A 16,746-nucleotide genomic window follows, 5' to 3' on the forward strand; every position below is an offset into this window, starting at 1 on the left:
TGTGAAATCTCCACTGTCAACTTTTAAGTAACTTGCATCATATTTGATCAGAAAACATAATTGCTGCAGGTTGGGATGTGAGGGAGAAAGATGAGTCACTTCCTTGAGTGGTGAGTAGTGTTCAGCTCCAGACATGGACTCCCACCTGAAGTTTACCCACAGTGCCCAGCTGCTGTGTTTTGGGCCATCTCCAATATCCAGATCTTGGTGCTTCATACACCAGTTCCCAAGGTTAGCTGGGGGAGGAAACATAGTGCTGCAGTATTTGCTTCTCTGTGTTCTGTTAATTAGATCATTTCCTTCATTGCACTTCCTTTTAAGACCAATGGGGCAAAGTTTTCACTAAGCAGTCAGAAGATGCTCGATGATTCCTTTCTGTCCATACCTTCCACTGACTCCTTATAAACAGTTCCAATGACAGTACCTGATCATCCTGAGCTATATCATTAGGTATACTATTTTAGATTGATTTTTAAGTTGAACTTAGATGGCCTTTAACTCATGGCAAACAGTCAACATCCCGGGGGAATTGATCCTAGGTCCTGTGTCGCATCAGGCCTCCAGGGGAGTTTCAAGCATATTCAGCTGCCCAGAACTGGCCTCTTAGGATCTAGAAGATATGATGACTTAATTCATACCTAGAGATCAGGGAGACTCATCCAGTTACAGCTGTATCAATAACTTGCTGGAGCTCTTCTGGCTAGAAAGTCGCAATGAAATTTGAATTTTTCAGAGACAGTTTCATCTGCTTTGATGAGACTTGCAGGAATCCAAGTCTTGACCATAATTGTAACCACTCCTGTGGGCCAGAAGCATATCTCTACTGCCTGCTTCTTGGGGATATTACATATCCATGTCACTCTTTTGGGTAACAGGGCCAAAGAAGATAAACTAGCAAGTTTTCTAAGTTAGAAATCTGTGTCCTCCAAAAGAGTATTTATGGTTTCACTGAAATAAAAATAGCAGGAACTGACATTCCATGCCACTTTAAGGAAATTTATTTAAGGAAGTACACATGACTATCTTCAACACTTTTAAGTACCTCTGAAAAATATGCACATGAAATAGTAAATTGCATTAAAAATGCAAATGGCACAAAATAAACAAGCATACAACTGTTAACAGCTATCTAGAACTGCTTTTGCAACTGTCATGAGTAGCTGAAATTAAAATTATCAAGAAAAAGAATGGGTTTAGTAGAGTTACTAGACTCAGTGAGGTGAGGCTCAAGCGAAATAATGTTATGTAAAAAGTGACTTTGAAAGTATAATTGCAAAACCATCGGCCTTTTTGTTTTTAGTTTCAGAATGCAATGAAGTCATATTGATAGAGATGTGCACAGACACAGATGTAAATCAAAGATAATATTGAGGAAAACTAAGTTAAATACCACTACCATCATATCATATAATGGAATACTATGTAAACCTCAAAGAATGAGACTGCCCTGCATCTCCTCCAAGGTGTTCTGTTAAGTGGGGAAAAAACAAAAAAGCAAGATGCAAAGCAGTGTCTATAATATGCTATCATTTGTATAAAATGACAAAACTCATGCGCACTCACTCACATATGCATAAAACATCTCTGAAAAGAAAACCTAAGGACCCAGTGGTGGTGGTTAATGTTGGGCAGGGAAACTGGTGGCCTCAGGGTATAGGAGAGATTTAACTTTTCACTGATCACCTTCATTGATTCTGGAATTTTGTACCATATACCTGTGTTACCAACTCAGAATGAAATTAAAACAGGAAAGTTTATTGATGCTAGATTCTGTTAGAGGAGATTAAATCTGGTAGAGGAGCTTAATATAAATAAGAAATATAGATTTCCCAAAAGAAACAGTTGGAAGTCTCTGAGACTGATTAAAGTGTATTTTTTAATTAAATTGATTGATTCTACTTTACCAAGTTTAGAAAATTGTTTTTTTAAAAATCTCTTTCTTCTTCGAGCTTAATTTGGAATAATTATCTTATATAATCTTTTTTTTTTCTTTCAAAGAAAGAACATAACTGACCAATAACTTTTCTCCAGGTTCTTGTGTATGGCTTTTATTAGTTTGCTTTTATTACAATATTTAATAATGTATATTTTTTATTCCAAAAGTTCTCATTAGAAATAGCTTTAAAAATTATGTATCTAATCTCTGTCTTCACAAAGTATTACACAAAAAAATTAGAGAAAACTTATTTGTAGCTTCTGTTTTTAGCTTCTACAAATAAGTGTTGTCTAACTTGCATGAAAAAAAAATCAAACACTATTCTCAGAAACTGGAGTTCAAAACCTAAATCATGTGGTTAAGAGAAATGAGAAATTAGTGCCTTCAAACTGTGAGATTTTATACACAAACCAAATTGTCTCGGGTTAGAATCAATGCTGCCTGTAAATTATTTCCACAGTGTCAAATCTCAGTGATAAAACAAGCTGAATTGTTTGTAGGTGTACTGAAAAAAAAAATACTGCTTTTATCAGTTTTTCTTAGGTGGCTATTTATTAAAAAAAAAAGAAAGAAAGAAAGAAAGAAAGAAAGAAAGAAAGAAAGAAAGAAAGAAAGAAAGAAAGAAAGAAAGAAAAGAAAGCTGTTTTCAGTGTTATTGGAAAGGACAAGTCCTCCGCCTCCTCCAGCAGCCACCCCTCCCATGCCACACTCTCTCCTCTATCGTGTTAAGTGATGCTGAGGAACACACTCCTGTCATTGGGTTGATGATGCGATGCATTTTTACTAAGCTAACCTTGCAACCCTCAGTCCTAAATTAGAATAATTAAAATTCGGCAGCAACGTCAGCAGCCCTGTTGTTATTCCTGCTGAACCAACCAATAGATGGCAGTGATTAAGGCACTCATTTTACTGGAGTCTCACAATGTGAAATCACTAGGGCAAGTGTCTCTGGGGCTCCAGAGATGCTCAAGTGCAGGGCAGGTCATCATGTGGTGGACTTGCCTGTCCTCTGGGCTCTGAGATCTAGATTAGGTGGATGGAGGTGAGATGTGTTTTCCCATGGGCATGTGCACATGTTCTGACCTTCTCTACCTTTGAGAAAAGCTCCAGAGAGGCCAAGACTCATCTGAAACAACAGAGAAGAACCAGAAGTTATTTTCTGGCCCATCCAATCCCTGGATTTGATGCCCCTGTAAAGGTCATGCCGTTGGGTGAACATGTGATGTTACAGGATGGCTTGATGAATCATATTTTTAATAGAGAGGGGCTGCCAGCACTTTTACAAGTAATGCTCTGTCTCTAGGTAATGTCTGAGTCAACAAAAAAGTTTTAAGTGTCCCTTTTCAGTTGGCTTTGTCTTTTCTGTTTTATTTAAAGGTATGACATTCGCATTTGCAGGAACATATTTATTGGTGAATTTTGCTCCAAATATAACTCAGGCTGTCTCAGCAAGAACAATACAGTATTACTTTGTTGGCTGGCAGTTCCTGGTCTATGTGGTAAGAATTCTAAAATTCCACTCTTCCTGAAGTGATACTATCTAGACCACTGATGTCTGCAGATGTTGGAGAGCTGGTACGACTTTTTCTTCTCAGCATTAGAAACATATTGAAATTAAAATCTTTTTGAGCAGTACCAAAGTATTTGAAATATTAAATCAGCAGTAGAAGCATCTTCCAAGAAGTCCTCATTTATTACTGCAACAGGTTGTTTGAGATGAGCAGGTATGATCCCATGTAAAGAAAACATGAAAAGAGCTGATACAGGTATTTGAAGCTATTAATTGGGGTGCTTTATTTGATACAGTGATTGTTATCAGGTGATTGTAAAGAGAGAACATGATTGAAATGGTTAATATGTAGCTTGTTACAGACTAAGATTGGAGAATAAAAATACTCTAGAACAGGCAGGTAGTAAGAAGAAAACTGAGATAGTCTTGCTGAGCATTTAACCATGATTTGGGTTGGAAAAATAATTGTGAATTTAATAAACAGAATCAAAGCATACAGGCAAGGTATGGTCTTAGGATTAGAAATGACCTCAAAAAGCTATGTGGTATACTCCTCTGCTTTTAAAATGAGTAAAAAGTGTGATCCTAGTTGATATACCTAGTATTTAAAAGTGTGACCTTGGCATTTGCAGGAATATGTTTACTAGTTTTGATCTAAGTGTAACTCAGCGTAATACAGCAGCAATTCCTAGTCTATGAATTCTATGTATCTTACCTATCTATAGGAAAGACCTCTTTACCCCTTTCACTTTTACTTTCTCTTACTCTATAAGGATACTTAACTTTCTCTGTTTTCAAAAAAAAATTCCTCATACATTACACACCCTTTAAAAATCTTTCCTATTTGCCTTCTTCCCTTCACCATCAAAAGATGCTTTCAGATAGTCTGTCTACTCTTGCCAACCCTGTCCACTCTCTCAGATCCCATTCGCTCCTCTCCTTACAATCTAGTAGATCCCTCCCACATCTTGTCAAATGGAATTGCATTTTTTGCTCCTGACACTTCTTGAACTTTGTGCAGCATCTGCTGTCTGCCCATCATCTTCTAGAATCCCCTCCTTCCAAATCCAGACATACCTGTCCTTCCCAGGCCTCTCCTAAGCTCCAGCCCTATGTTCTCCACTTATTACTCATCCCTGTTTGGATATTTGGTTTCTCAAATGTAAGTTATCTGAAATTGAACCCATGTCTTTTCCCAAAAAAACCTCTCTCACTCCAATATTTTGTGTGTCTGCTTCCAATCCTGGAAGTCTGAGCTACACATAACTTCTCCCACATCTTTACTCCCCACTCTACCTCTCATCCTATTGGATGTTTTAAATTTTCTTGAACTTGACCCTTCTTTTATATTTCCATTGCCTTTGCATCAGTTCAGGCTTTCATCATCCCTTGCTCAGACATCCCTTGCCTCTTAATGAATCTGTCCTCTTGCTGCTCATCCTCAACACTGTGGCTGGAAGTATTCTCCTACAAGAGAGATCTGCTCAATTAGTGCACTGTAGCCACATAATGCAGTGCCACTGTGTTTGTGGTTCCCTCTGCCAGCAGAGTCCTAGCTCCTTGGAACCCTGTCTCCATGCCCTTGCAACTCCCTCCAAACTTGCCATCATGGGCACAGCTCAGATGGGGCATCTTCTGTTAAAGAGCATATTACCAAGATAGTTGCTCCATTTTCTGGGCTCTCTGTATGACACATTATGTTTTAATCACCTATTTTCCTTTCTGTTCTATTCCAGTAGACCATGCACACCCTCAGGGAAGAATCATTATTGGTCAATAAATTAGCCAGCTGTCAGTCATAATGCTCTGCCTATTGAAACACCTGTTCTTGATATGTTATGGCTCTAATTTTCATTCTCATGACTTTATTTTTTCCCTAGCTCTGTCACCTCTTACCTCCTCCCGCAGCCCCTGTCCCCAACCCCAACCTTTAGGATTGGGCTTCCCAACTCAGATTAGCCTTCCCGAGGTCATTCGTACATCGTGCCTTCCCCCACCCATTCATTTTCCTGCCTGTCCACCAAACTCAGTTCTTTATCAGATTTCATCGATCAGCTATACACACTAGAAGTTTTAATCCCTGTGATTTACTTCTGTTCTTTAAACTTTGTTGAATGTTTCATGACAGTCCAGACTTGAAGTCCTACCAACACATTGCTATTTTCTGCCTACAGGCAAAACAGTCTTTATCCAGTAAGAAAAGAGTGACATAACCTGTGATCAGAAAATTAATAGCCTGAGCTGAATCCTTTGGAGATTAAAGAATAAAGATCAAGTCTTATTTCTGAAATAAACTGCATTGCTTCATGATGATGTATCTTGTGTTAACACCAGAGAAAATATTTGAAAAGAACAAAGCCACTTTTTATTAAACCTTATATTTCCACAAAAATACTCTGAAATTAATTAAACTTTGTCATTTTCCAGAGTCAACTCTTAAATTCATTCATTTATTTATTCACTCATCCATTCAACTGACTAGACACCTTGGTTACAGAGAGGAATTCCTATAGCAGAAATTTTACAGTACCAGGATAGATCCACCCTTCAGTAAAATTGTATAATTATAAGATAGTATATTTGAAAGAAAATGCCACACAGGAAAAAGAAAGGTAGCTAAATCTAGGTATTTATAAAATAGCATAAAATAAGTTTTAATATGGAACAGCTCTTGATTTTGGATTAAACTTTAAGGGTAATAGGTTCATGTAATAGTAATGTAGAATTTAATCCATTATATGGTTTTTTTCTCTGAAGACTCTGGGGGTGATTAGTTATATACAGAGATCTTAAGATTTAAATCTGCTAAACATCTAAGTAATTAACATTTAATCATCAGGTATGACAGATTCTGTACTCTTTCTGCAAAGTATGACTGCAAAGATCATAATTACGCAATTGAGACTACTCTTTGACAAATCATTCATCTGTTTATGTAATTACACTGCATATAAATACAGCACCAGAATTGCTTTTCAGGACTGATCGACTAACTTACAAAATGAATAAAAATATTTGATATTTTAATAAGCTTTGCACTCCTCAAAACAGGGATTGTAAATGGTATTACAGGCAGGATCATACCATCCCTTACCTTACGTGTTGCCTGACAGATGGGCGTCTGTTTTACCTTCCAGGTTTCCACTAAGTGGAAACCTCGAAGCCACAAGGCCCAGGAGCTCTAATCAAGCATTCTTTTGCAAGAGGATTTGAGCAGCCTGGTGTCAGCTAGCAGCAGAAGAATGAAGTGCCCTTTTTTCACCCACCAACATAACCTCTCCCCACCTGTCTGCCTCAGATGGGTAGCTCCCCTCATGGATACTTGCCAAAAATAAAAAATGAGCATGGATTCAAGGCCAGACTGGCTTAGAGAGATATGGCGTAACAGGTCCCTCTGTGGAATCCATCATCTCTGTCAGCAGATTAAAAGCCAGAAGTCCTTGAGGAAAGAGATAGGTTTAATTTTGTTAGTCCTGTGTGCCCTAAGTTTATTTGACCAGGGAGTCCTTTTCTGAAGGACCTTTTTGAGTAATTCGTGTTCACATGTTCTGCAGAGTCCACGTGAGGAAATGTAGCCCCAAGCCCCAATTACTTCATGTTCTTTGGCAGGCTTCATCATGGCCATTTTGCCCACCCAGATTTTCCAACAGACTATTCAAATAGAAACCTCTGTCATGAACATAAAATCCTTCACAAAATAATCTGCATGGTGCTCATTTTAGCTCCTCCAGACAAAAAATTAAATCAGCAGAAGCAAAGGCCAAACCTGTCATTTGGGGTAATCCTATTCCTCAGAGCTGATTGTTAAGTCAACCTTTCTGGCAAAGCTCCTTCACAACCCACTGTCAGGTGTTTAAAACCTGAAGGGCGAAAGCTGCATGTTTTTATAAGACATGCTGTTGTCTCTTGCCTGATGTTTCTTTGCTTTATTTTCTGGATACAAATAGTACTCGTGTGTCTGCACCATTAGACATTTCTGCAGCTCAGTAGACCATGCTCATGGAGCAGCTGAGCACTGTGCATAGCTCCAACTACAATCTTATGTTTTATCTGCCTAATGATCCTATACTTGGGGCACTATTATCCTCTACGTCTCACAGAGGGGCAAGCTGAGGCTTAGAGAGATCCAGTAACTTACCCAAGGTCACATAAATATGAAATGGGAGAGCCAGAATTCAAAACCAAGTTGTCCTCCTCTTGGGGGGAGGTGGGGACACATTCAAACACACTTCTCTAAACACCTCTCTATGCAGAATTAATAAAACTGATTTCCAAGGACCAAGTCTTTGTCCAAACTTGGCCTAGGAGAGAACTTGCAAGGCCTATTCTTTTTGGACAAAGGTGCTGCATCAAAGGGCTATGCTTCCAAGAAAAATCTTGGTAAGAGAAAAGGAGGTAAACTCATGCTTGTATTTTTATACTGGAAGTGGAGCATCCAACAAGGAAATTGTGTCTGCCTTTTCCACTTCACTCCTGAATAGCCAGAGCCCTTTAAGCCACTAAAAACAGGGTGACTGATACCTCTAAATAGACTAGAGAACCAATCCAGAAAACCCAAAATCAATGCAGAAAATTCCTCCCAAAGACTCCATTCCTTGCCGGGCATGGTAGCGCACACCTGTCATCCCATCAGCTCAGGAGGCTGAGGCAGGAGGATCACAAGTTCAAAGTCAGCCCAGCAAAAATGAGGAGCTAAGCAACTCAGTGAGACCCTATCTCTAAATAAAATACAAAATAGGGCTGGGGATGTGGCTCAGTGGTCAAGGGTCCCTGAGTTCAATCCCTAGTACCCAAGGGGGAAAAAAAAATCATTCCTCTGGAAAGATTTCAGGTAACAGAACCTGAATTTGTTTTCTATTATTCTATAACAAATTGTCACAAACTTAGTGGCTTAAAATAACACAAATTTATGACTGTAGTTTTCTAGGTCAGAAGTCTTACTGAGATCTTGCTAGGCTAAGTAGCTATGCTCCCTGCCAGAGCCTCCAAGGGAGAATCTGACTCCTTGCCTTTCCCAGCTCTTAGAGTCACCAGTGTTCCTTGGCTCCCATCTTTCCTATGTGGCAGCTGTCTGCTGCAGCTGGGAAGCTTCTTTTCTTTTACAGACTTGTGTAATCATGTTGGACCCTTAAATCATCCAGGATCATCTCCCCACCTCGAGTTCCATAACCTTAACCACATCTGCCAAGCCCCTTTCCATGTAATATCATGTAGCCAAAATAATAATAATAATAAATAATAATAATAATATCATGTGGCCACAGGTTTTGGAGATTAGGACATGGACTTCTTTGGGGAGCCGTTATGCTGCCTACTGGGGCAGCATCCACTTAACCCCTGACCCTCAATTTCCTCACCTGTAAAGTGGGGATAACTATAGTTTCTACCTCCTAAAGAGGTTGTCAGGATGCCATGAGTTAGTACAAGTAGAGAAAAGTGTGCAGCATGCAGTGGGCACACAGTAGGACCTGTTGTTATTTCTAACCTCAGAGATAGCAGTCAGCAGTGCAGCCTCTTCTTGGGGCACAGCAACCTGTGACATTCCAGCTTCATTAATATTGATATTTTAGAGGAAAAAAGTTATATAAAAAGAATAAACATTAATTCATACTTCTTGAATATTTTATTCCTGAGACCTGTGATCCCTTGGCACCACAAGGTGGAACCCAAGTCAACTATAGTCATTCTGTGAATAACGAGAACTCATGTTTTATGTTTCTGAAGTCATAGAGATGAAATTTGCAAAAAAAAAAAAAAAAGGTCCTACATGATCTTTAGAGCTTGGAACCATTACCCTCATTACCCACGCACCCCAAAAAATTAATAGCTGGAGTGCAACTAGATGTAGCTCCCATGCTCCATGTTTTATTTAGTGCAAGAAGAGCCTTCTGGCCTCCAGCAACGAATACAGCACTGCTGGGAACAATCTGTAATTGCATCCGTGGGAAATGGAAGCCTGTGCTTGGGGACACCAAGCCAAGAGGAGCCTGTTAACTGGTGCACAGCGATTGGGACACCCAGTGTTTTGATGGCCGCTTTAGGGAAGGCAAAGAGGTGGCACTCTAATAGCTTTTGTAGCACCACTCAATTGAATTAAAGGCCTGGCAAATGAGTCCTACAAAAAAAGAAAAATAGTGAAAATAATTGGCTTACTTTATCAGGGGAAGAAAAGTCCAAAGGATGATCTAATCTTCCATATTAGATGAGAAGCTTTTTAGAATGAGTAAGATACGGTCCTGTGGCTTCCCATGCCCACAGAGGATTAAAGGAAAACACAAATCAACAAGCAAAACTTTGAATTCAAACAATTAGATTTATTAGATTTAGATTTATTTAGATTTAGAGAGGGCTCTGCCAGTAAAATGCAATCCTCTCCAGCGATTTTTAAGTAAAAATTCAATGATGTACTTGTCTGTTTTCAGAAATTTAAGACTTCACATTTGATTTCGGTCCAGAGATCCCGTCTCTTATCAAAAAAATAATAATAGCCTGGCTTCTGGTTATCTTAAGGGCTACAAAAAAAATGCTTTTAGTATTAAAACAAAAATAAAACAGAATTTCAGAATTACACTGGAGTTTTCTTAAGGGTTGGAAAATTTTACAATTTCAGTTACTACTTATGGAACACTATTTATCAGGCAGTGCTCTCTTTATTTGGCAAGTTGTTTATAATAGATATAAGGTATAATTTATTAATCTCATAAACATTTATTACAAGACTGTGTACTAGGCACTAGAGATAGAGTGGCAAACAGAACACATAAGGTCCTTCTTTTCATTGAGCTGGCATTCTATATTCAAGAAATATAGAGTATATGAACAAGAAATGCACCAGGCAATGACATATCGGCTACAGCAACCTAAAACTGTGGGTGTGGCAGGATGACTGGCTGGCTCTTTTAGATCAGAGTAGTCAGGAAAGACCTCTCAGAGGAGGTGACATTCTAGCTGAGAGCTAAGAAGAAGCCATCATGCAAAGATCAAGGAAAAGAGTGTTTTTGGCAGACAATAGTACAAAGGCCCAACGGCAGGAGAAATCTGAGGACTGCAGAGAACAAGGAAGGAAGGAAAGGAGGGAGGGACAAACGGACAAAGAAAAATAAGGGAAAAAGAAAACAAGGGCCCTTCTGACCGGCCTTTGTGGACCATTCCAAAGCAAGTGGTACAAACTTGAGTCCAAAAAGTTGTTTGGGTCTTTGTGATCCAGTAAAGAATTTGGATCTTAATCTACATGGAATAGGAAAAAAAAAAAAAAAAAAAAAGAAGTTTAAGCAAAGGAATGACTGGATCAATTTTTATTTTTACTTCCTGGATCATCCTGGATGAATTTCATTAGCATAATGCAGAGTGAAAAAGCAAGCAAGGGAAATAATCCCACATGGATAAAATCCAAGCATATGTGAAAATAAACATGGTCTTTGGGAATATGTAAAAATGTGGTAAACAAGAAAGAAAGCAAAGGGTAAATGCAAAGTGCAGTACAGTGGTTCCTGGGCAGAAACACGTGAATTCTTGACATATTGCTACATATATCCAAAGTGTATATCATACATATTCTCCTCTGCAAATTAAATATTTCATTATCCCAATCACATGTTTAAATGATTCTTCCGGCTGCCGAATGGCTGGCTTGTTGAGAAGCAAGAGTAAGATCAGAGACAAGTTAGGATATTATTACAGTAGTCCAGGGAGAACATGGCAGAGGGTGAAGGATGGCAGAGGAAGGAGTTTTTGGCTTGTACAGCAGAACATATGGTGAGGTCATTGACCATATGGGCAAAGGCCCCAGGAGGAACAAGTTGGAAAGTAGGGAAATCAAGATTTAAGTGTTGCCCATGTCCATGTGGTGTACCTACTAAACACTCCTGTGGACACATCTAGTAGTCTCAGCAAGGTGAGGCCTAGAGAGCTAGGTTTGGGCGTCACTGGTGGATTGACTGTGTGAAAGCTCTGGATCTGGATGGCTGAGCTCCTTATATTGTTCTAGATTTATAATTGTCCCTGGGAACTTCAGTCACCCTCAGCGCTCATGAAAACTGTTGGGAAATCAAAAAGAGAAAGAAAATTTTAAAATTTTTTTTAAAAAGGAAAGAAGTGTGGCATTGTGAAGATTTTGCATAGAATAACTTACTCTTGTTTTTTTTTTCATTTCTAGATTTTAGAAATATTAATTTTCTGCATTCTCCTATATTTCCTTAAAAGAAAAGGAATGACGCATATGGTGATTCTGCTTACTCTGGTGGCACTTTTAGGTAAGGGAATATATTGTGTTCTTATTCTAATTAGTCCATGTTAAGTCATAAATGAAGCTTGAAGGGAATATTTGAGCATTCTGTTTCTTTCTGTTTCTATTTTTCAACTCTGACCTATAGGAAGAAGTTGAGTCTAAACTATTCAGATTATACTTTGCATGCCCATTATACTCAATTGGGACATGTTTAATTCTTGACAAAATACACTTATGGATTTTTACTCCTTGGTAATTTTATGTACTCTATAAAAATTTGCAAATTGTTTTGAAGCAAATAATTGAAAAAGATTTTTAAAATAAACTAATAAACTTAATTTAAACTTTAAGTTAACAAGATCTGTCCTGTTTACATATTTTTTAAAACTTTAAAATGTGGCTAAAATGAAGCATAAACATAAGCAGTATGATTTTGTTAAATACCATATTTCTTTTATTCATTGTTTGCCAACCCTTTTACTTCTTTTACCAGAGACTTCTTACAGGATTTGAAATCTGATACTTAGATAACCCACTATATTTTCATATATTGTCCCTCCTTTCTCCCTCTTCCCCCACCCCACACACTCATATATACCAACACAAGGAGATATTGCTAAACATTTGGGAAATTCCCTTTTCAATTTTTTTTAAACATTTATTTTTTAGTTGTATTTGGACACAATACCTTTATTTATTTTTATGTAGTGCTGAGGATTGAACCCAGGGCCCACACATGCTAGGCGAGTGATCTACCGCTGAGCCTCAACCCCATCCCCGATTTTCAAAATTTTATTTATAACCCTTCATTAACCTCTTCTTTACCAATAAGATGATCCATATGTTATGTATTGTTTTCTATGACTGTAGATTATACTTATACCATTGGACAAGCTGTAGCCCCATGTAAATTAGGTTACTGGGGTTTTCATTTTTTCTATCTCATCAACTAGTTTTTGTGTTTAAGATAGTTACTTTTAGAAACGAATTCAAGTATGGTATTAATCAAGGGAACTTTATATTTCTTTCTTTCCAAATTACCAGGTAGGGAAAACAAAAGCAAATAACAAAAATAAAATGCATATTGTATAGGAAAATATTGAAAATAAAGTAAATTTTAAATAGGACATAAAATTAGAAAATTATCAATCATGAGCATAAATGTAAATGGCGTAAGTTTACATAGTTAAAAAAGAAAGATTCTCAAATTGAACTTTAGAGAAACTCTCAAATGGATATTGAAAAAGATTCTGAAATTGGATTCAGCCATTTGCCTGGGTACAGCTCTTTGAGAGTTATGGAAATAGCTACCAATCAGGCCTCTAGAGTGCTTCCTTCACTGATCTCTCTTCCTCCAACCCTACCCCTGCCATGACTAGCCACTAAACATTAATGCAGGGGGCCTCAAACCCCCACCTTTTCCCATTGGTCTTATTGGTTGTTAAATATTTTGGCTGTGTACATCAATTTTATCTAAAGCAAGGTAACTCAGGTTGAAAACAGAAGAAAGGGATTAGGATATTACTAAGTTAAAATTAAGGGCTGGGATTGTGGCTCAGTGCAGAGCACTTGCCTCCCACGTATGAGGCACTGGGTTCAATCCTCAACTCCACATAAAAATTAATAAATAAAATAAAGGTATTGTGTCTATCTACAACTAAAATGTGTGTGTGTGTGTGTGTGTATAAAATCAAGATGGAAAACATTAAATGTGACAAAGGGGATAATCAATCAGTTCAGAAGAACATCATACATAATATCCTAAGGAAAATCTGCAGAAAGATGCAAAAATGTATAAATAGAAATATAAGGGGAAAAGAGACTTAGCTCATGGACTTAAAGTCATACTAGAATCTCTAATATTGAACTCCAAATCCTGGAAACAGAGAATATGCCTTCTTTCCACTGCCTGTGTATCATTTACAAAGGTTGATTATGTAATTGGCCACACACAAAATAATCCTTGATCAATTCCAGGAAGTTGAAAGAATACAGACCACATTCTCACGTCACAGTAAAATAAAAACAGAAAATAATAACAAAAATAAAAACCAGTAAAACCTTCCCACCTGGAAATGTTAAAAGTACTCTTAGGGCTGGGGTTGTGGCTCAGCGGTAGAGCCCTTGCCTAGCATGTGCAAGGTCCTGGGTTCAATCCTCAGCACCACATAAGAAAATAAATAAAATAAAGGTATTGTGTACAACTACAACTAAAAAAATAAATATTAAAAAAAGTACTCTTAAACTGCAGCTGGGCAAGGCAAGATTTAATTGTAGCACATACTTTTTAAATTACTATGCAAACACTTAATATTTAAACTGTAGTTAATGACTAATGCTGTATTCAGAGGAAATTAATTGCTTTTGATGTAAATCAAAGCATTCAACTCAAGAAGTTAGAAAAAAACACTGAAATAAAGCTAAGGAAGGCAGAAGAGAACAATTGATAAAGACCAAAATGGACGAAATAGAAAACAGAAAAGCAATGAATTGAAAAATACACCCCAGAACAAGTTCTTAAAAGACAACTAAAAATAGATCCTCCATCAAGAAAAAAAAATCACAGGTACTCAAAAATAGAAATGAGAGATGAATGGAAAGAGAGATGTACACACATATATACTTAATAAAACTTAAATTACTCATTTTAACATACAAAACAAATAAACTGTATTTTTTAAGGAAAATAACTATGAAAGAAATACAGGGGTTGTTAAGAAGTCACATTCTAAAAAAGAACCAGGTCTAGACAGTTCCAAAGGTTCAAATCTTTAAGGAACAGATTATTCTGATGTTACTGGAACTATTTGAGGACATTAGAAGAAAGCCTTCCCTTTTTAAACTATAATCAGATAAATACTGATCCCAAATCTGAAGAAGATAATACAAATATAGAACACTCTGAACTAATTTCACTGCCAACTATTGATGGAAAAATCCCAAGTGAAATATATTAGCAAGTGGAATCCAGAGCAAATCATGCTTCATGACCAAGTGATCTTAATGAAACTGCTTCTTTTTCTTGTATTTACATTCTATATATGTGTTTAATGCATCATCTTGGAGCTTACCTTCCTTGCCAGATTAAGTTTGTGAATATAGAACATGTCTTTTCTTTATACTACATATACTCTACCTAGAACTAAAACCCAGGGAGCACACTATAAGCGTTTGAATTATTAACAAAAAAAATTTGATTCTTTAAGAAATCCATTACTGTAGTTCATCATGTTAATGAGTCAAAAGGGAAATATTGAGATGTTGGTCAGATGGTACAAACTTTCAGTCATAGGCAAATGTGTTCTGGGGATTTGAAGTATGACATGGTGCTGTGGTTATCAATACTGTATTGTGTATTTGAATTTTGCTGAGTGTATATATTAAATGTTCTCACCACACACTCACACAAAAAATGGTAACTGTGAAAGGCAATAGATGGGTTTACCAACTTAATTGGAATAATCATTTCACTAGATATGTAGAGTACATCATATATAGAGCACTGTATACCTTAAATTTATCAATTTTATATTTCAATGATGTCACAATAAACCTGGGAACTTTATAATTATCTCAATAGGTACTGAAAAGTCATGTTAAAGCTTATCCATTCCTAATTTTTAAAAAACTTAATGATGACTATAAAGTGTCCTCATTACTATAAGAAATGAGAAAACAAGGTATCTGCTCTTCACTGTGCTCCTCTTGCTGCTTGAGTATTTCACAATGGGCATTAATGACTTTACAAGGAAAAACGATTATGAAAGCCATGTGGTTACCTTGAAGAAAACATGTCTAGTGTCATATAAAATGGAAGAAGTAGCCCACGACATTGTACCCACCTGCAGTGTGAGTGAAAGCACACACAGGCAAAACCTGGGAATGAGGGAAAGGAAAGCACATGTAGGGTGTTTTCTTTATTGTTGCTGTAATATTTATCGTGTGACAGATGAAAATGGAATTTGAAAAAGAAATAGAACAATCAGGAAGAAAGCAATCTGGCTTCTAGTGAGTTCCTTTCTCTCTTTATATATGCACAAATATATGTACATGTGTATTTATATATGTGTTGAATTGTAAATTGAAAACTTATAATTGTATGAATTTATGGGATATAAAGTGCTGTTATGATTTATGACTACAACGTGGAATAATTAAATTAGTTAACATATCCATCACCTCGATTCTTACCGTATCTTGTGATTAGGACAATTGAAATGTACTTTCTCAGCAATTTTAAAATGTGGACAAAAATCTCAGTTAGACCGGAGAAATACAGTGAGGAGGCAATAAAGAAAAGACATGTTCTGTCTTCACAAGTGGGTTTGTGTGTTCCTTTGGGTGTTGGAAGCTCTGTTGCAGTCTGTGGTCTCCTTTTTTAGAGGAATCCAAAGCCTCTTACCACAGTTCTTCTGGCAGGGCAGGAGGCTGGGAAGTGCTGCTCTATCCATAGCATATTCTGGTTGTCAAAGCAAAATAAACAAATGAAATATTGATGAATCTAAGAAGGAGACACTGATCTAGGGTCTGGCCATCTAGGAAGTCCGTGAAACGGGATGAGGAACTAAGAAAACATTGAAAGGGCCAAATGTCAAATACGGAGCCAGCCTATATGTTGGAGGAAAATGGTGCTGTGAGAAGAATGAAAGGAGTATATATTTATTGTTGAAAATTAAGAAAATAGAGAAAGATATAAAGAAAAAAATATTAACAATTGTGTTATGGGGCACAGTACAACAGTATGCCTGGTGTTCTCTGCCAGGCAGTTTATCAGGATTTTTTAGAAGCCTCCTCACTGTCTTACTGTCAACACAGTAATTCCCTTCAGGTGATTTTCCAAAGGAAATAGGCAGAGTGATAGATTTATGTTCAAAAATATTCACTGTAGCCTCATTGTAATAGTAAAATAAAAGGGATTCAATTCAAATATCCAAAAATAGGGAATTGTCAAAATAAGTTATACATTCATACAAAGGCATTCTTTATAGCAAATAAAAGTCAGGCTTTAGAAGAATACTTTATGGCATAGAAAATATTTAATCTTAATGGAAAATAGGTTCTAAGTAGTGTATG

At 37.1% G+C, this 16,746-nt stretch overlaps 1 protein-coding gene across 1 annotated transcript in view; it reads left to right on the top strand.

Annotated features, from left to right (window-relative positions):
- Positions 1-16,746, top strand: part of Nipal2 (NIPA like domain containing 2) — a 72,484-nt gene that overhangs the window by 42,732 nt on the left and 13,006 nt on the right. The window contains exons 5-6 of the mRNA XM_026383473.2: positions 3,314-3,435; positions 11,602-11,698. Of these exons, the coding sequence (XP_026239258.1) occupies positions 3,314-3,435; positions 11,602-11,698 (219 nt within the window). The remainder of the gene's footprint in view (positions 1-3,313; positions 3,436-11,601; positions 11,699-16,746) is intronic.

This window comes from Urocitellus parryii, chromosome 7 (genome assembly GCF_045843805.1).
Source record: "Urocitellus parryii isolate mUroPar1 chromosome 7, mUroPar1.hap1, whole genome shotgun sequence".
Classification (NCBI taxonomy): Eukaryota; Metazoa; Chordata; class Mammalia; order Rodentia; family Sciuridae; genus Urocitellus; species Urocitellus parryii.